The sequence below is a fragment of the Hibiscus syriacus genome, unplaced genomic scaffold (assembly GCF_006381635.1).
Source record: "Hibiscus syriacus cultivar Baekdansim isolate YM2019G1 unplaced genomic scaffold, ASM638163v2 tig00111208_pilon, whole genome shotgun sequence".
NCBI lineage: Eukaryota > Viridiplantae > Streptophyta > Magnoliopsida > Malvales > Malvaceae > Hibiscus > Hibiscus syriacus.
In genome coordinates this window covers 230,135-233,373 of record NW_024063020.1, presented here as the reverse complement: position 1 = coordinate 233,373, position 3,239 = coordinate 230,135, and the positions used below count along the sequence as shown (strand labels likewise).

The 3,239-nt window shown below is 34.3% G+C and overlaps 1 protein-coding gene across 2 annotated transcripts; it reads right to left on the bottom strand.

Moving 5' to 3' along the window:
- Positions 1-1,487: 1,487 nt before the first annotated feature.
- Positions 1,488-2,438, bottom strand: LOC120155811 (21 kDa seed protein-like). Of its 2 annotated transcripts, XM_039167274.1 has the most exons (2): positions 1,893-2,438; positions 1,488-1,856 (listed from the first exon to the last, which is right to left on the bottom strand). In XM_039167274.1, exons 1-2 carry the CDS (start codon positions 2,401-2,403, stop codon positions 1,678-1,680), a joined length of 690 nt encoding a protein of 229 aa, XP_039023205.1. In that variant the 5' UTR covers positions 2,404-2,438; the 3' UTR covers positions 1,488-1,677. The 2 variants fall into 2 exon arrangements, with proteins under 2 accessions (XP_039023205.1, XP_039023204.1); XM_039167273.1 differs by having other exon boundaries at positions 1,489-2,438.
- Positions 2,439-3,239: the final 801 nt, after the last annotated feature.

The window sequence follows — 3,239 nt, the reverse complement described above, 5'->3', positions numbered from 1 at the left end:
TATTAAACTGTAGATAATCGATGCACAACCTCATCGACTCGTTCTCCTTCTGGACAAACAAAACCGGTGCTCCGTATGGGGATATGCTAAGTCGAATGAAACCCTTCTCCAACAGCTATTGGATTTGAGAGTATTGGTAATTTGGTTTGTTCCTGCACTTTAGTTCTACTGAATGTGATGGAAGGAGTTGATTTTAAGGCAGTGTATGGTGAATGTCAAAATTAGTTTTGTGTTACGTTATAATCATGAAACCCTTGTAATCTAAGCTTTGGTTCGTTGTACTCTTTTTCCTCTTGTTAGGCTTAGTGAGGTTTTTTAACGAGGCACAGACCCAAGCTGAGTTTGCGGAAAAGTAATAAAATTATATTTGCATTAAAAAAACGTGTCTCGCTCTACTTGAAAATTTCAATGGCATGTCGATAGTCAAATTTCCACAATCAATTTACCAACTGCACAAAGAAATGAATAACACGTAGACTATCACATTCACTCCATTGCATCTGCAAATTGCATTCCAACTTGCAAATTGCATTCCAACTTGCAAATTGCAAATTGCAAATTGCAAATGGCGTCCAACACTTGATTTGTCACTGTTTAATGCTTCATTGGTATATGACCATGAATAAACTCAAAGAATCAATCTTAGGTTAAAAAACTACAAAAATATTATATCTTAATATTGTTTGACAAAATGTTAATATGATAAATAAAATAATAATAAAATAAGTAAATATTATTATTAAATCGAACGAAGTAAAATAAATATAAAATTAAAGTTGAGAAACAAAATTTGATTATTCATATGTAGACATGAAATCAGATGAGCGGAGTTAGATAAATAGAAGGGGAAGTTTTGTTGACGAATGTATGAATATTTTCTTTAAGACAGATTCGTCTCTCCTCGGTGCTTTGAGTAAACATTGAATGTCAGTCTAACAAACTATCACAATAATAAGCACAACCCAAGTGATCAATCGAACACAATTTTACCCTTCTCTTTCATCGGACAGAAAGAATCAGGAATGAATTTCTAATTTCCTATTCAAGGTTGTGAAAAAATGTCAATAAGATTTGTTCCTTAACTAGACTATATATAGAGGAAAGGAAATTAATCAAAAGGTTATGACCTTCTTATGAATAATTAAGATCATTTGATGAAAGATTTATTGTAAAGCTAGTAGAGATAATTGAATAAATATAACTTTAAATCAAAAAATAAATCTATTCACCAAGTGACTTATTATTAATAAATGATCTATTCACCAAAAAATGACTTATTATAAGAGCATAAATTTTATTTAATTAATTTATTATTATTTAACATCTCTCATCATAATTTTCTTATGCATTATCAATCTATTCTTTCAATTTTCGAAGTTTTTTTTTCATCTAATTCTTATGCATGTGATGTGATCGAACTTGATGCTAAAAATAACCAAACATGTTACCCAATTAATGAGACTAATACTAGAATCAATGGCAGCATGAAGTAATTTACATAGTTCTATTCAACAAGCGTAAAAGAGTACAAAGTTGGGCCCTGAGAGGCAAACCCTGTTAGCACGAGCATGCTGCTGCCTCTAACACGGCAACTTTAATGATAAGCACTCTCAGATTTAAGCAGTGGCCCTTTATTCACTTAAAGCTAATAGCCTAATACTACTATTACAGTAGTAATTAGTTGATGCACAAGGATGGCTTTTTATTAATAGGAATAACTGGTCGGATCCTATTATGTGGTTTGTTTGCTTTGATAAATATCCATGGCCATGCAGACCCTTCGCCATCGGATAGAGCCAAACGTATTTGTCCATCCTTACCCTGAGCTTTCTCAATTTCGTTGCAAGCAGTGTCGGGATGAGCTTTCTCAATTTCGTTGCGAGCAGTGTCGGATGAACCACATACCGAAGGGCAGTACTTAAATTTGTACATACGTTCTATGCCGGTCTCCTCTATTTTAAACCAACTCTTCTCTGTGTCGCAACCAGGGTTTCCTTCCTCCCCACCTAGTTCCAAAAACCTTTGTCCGGTTGAGTCTTCGCCATGTTGAACCTTCCACACCGTTGTTGTTTGGCAGAGTCTATCTCTTGGTCCAGTGAACTTCAAGTTTACGTCGGAGGACACACGGACAACATCATCATTGTGGTCCGCATTAGAAAATATCACGGGGTTACCATAGTCCATATCGGATTGTCTCTGAACGACGATTTCCGGGCATGGTCTACCTTTCTCCCTGCCTATGGCAAGCCCTCCACCACCAGCGCCCCATATTCCCGACACTACATAGTATGGGACGCCCGTGACGACCTCTTCACCGTTTCTATCCAGCACGGCATTGTTTGCAGCGTTGGCCAGGCCAAACAGGACGAAAAGAAGAAATACAGAAGCACTTGTGGATTTCATGGTTAGCAGATTGTGTGTTGAGATGTGTTGTTGGTTTAATTTCCATGCCAATTTATAGAGGTGTGTGGTCCATGAACGTCCATAATTCATTGAGGTAAGGTACAACACATGTCAAATTTTCAATACCGCATTACCCCACCCCAACAGCACTTTTGTTGTCTTGTTATTTACTGTTCTCGTCTTCTTATTATTTATTTAAGCACATGCTTTAATAAGTCATTAAAAATAATTGATTCCACAAGGTCCCATTTGGTAGCAGATATCTCTAGAACGATTTTTCATGGACGGTATTCATGTGTTTGAATAATTTTTAAGAAAATATTTTGAACTACTTTATATGAATTTTTACATCTTCAAGCATTCTTGTTTCCTTATTCTATGTAAACTTAACTAATATCAGTAAGCAATTAACAATATCATTTTAGAATTTGAGATCAACCATCAACTTTGAGAGGTACTTTAAACTGTGGTTAGCTTTTTTTTTAAACTAATATCAGTAAGCAATTAATATTTTATGAGTTTAATCTTAAATCTCGAACTAATCTTCTTCTATCCTATAAAAAAATATAAAATGTATAGAAAATCAGTAACATTCATAAATAATTGATTCCACAAGGTCCCATTTGGAAGTAGACATTTTCTTTTATGATTTTCCTCATACGGCCGCCCTATCTTGTCAAAGATTTCAGCCGTAAAAATAAATTTTATATTTTCTTAAAACCATAAATACATGATATATCAATTTAATCTTATATCACAAACCTAATCTTCTTTCATCCTTAAAAAAAAGATAAAATGTGAAAAACCCAGCAACATCCATAAATATGCACAACAAC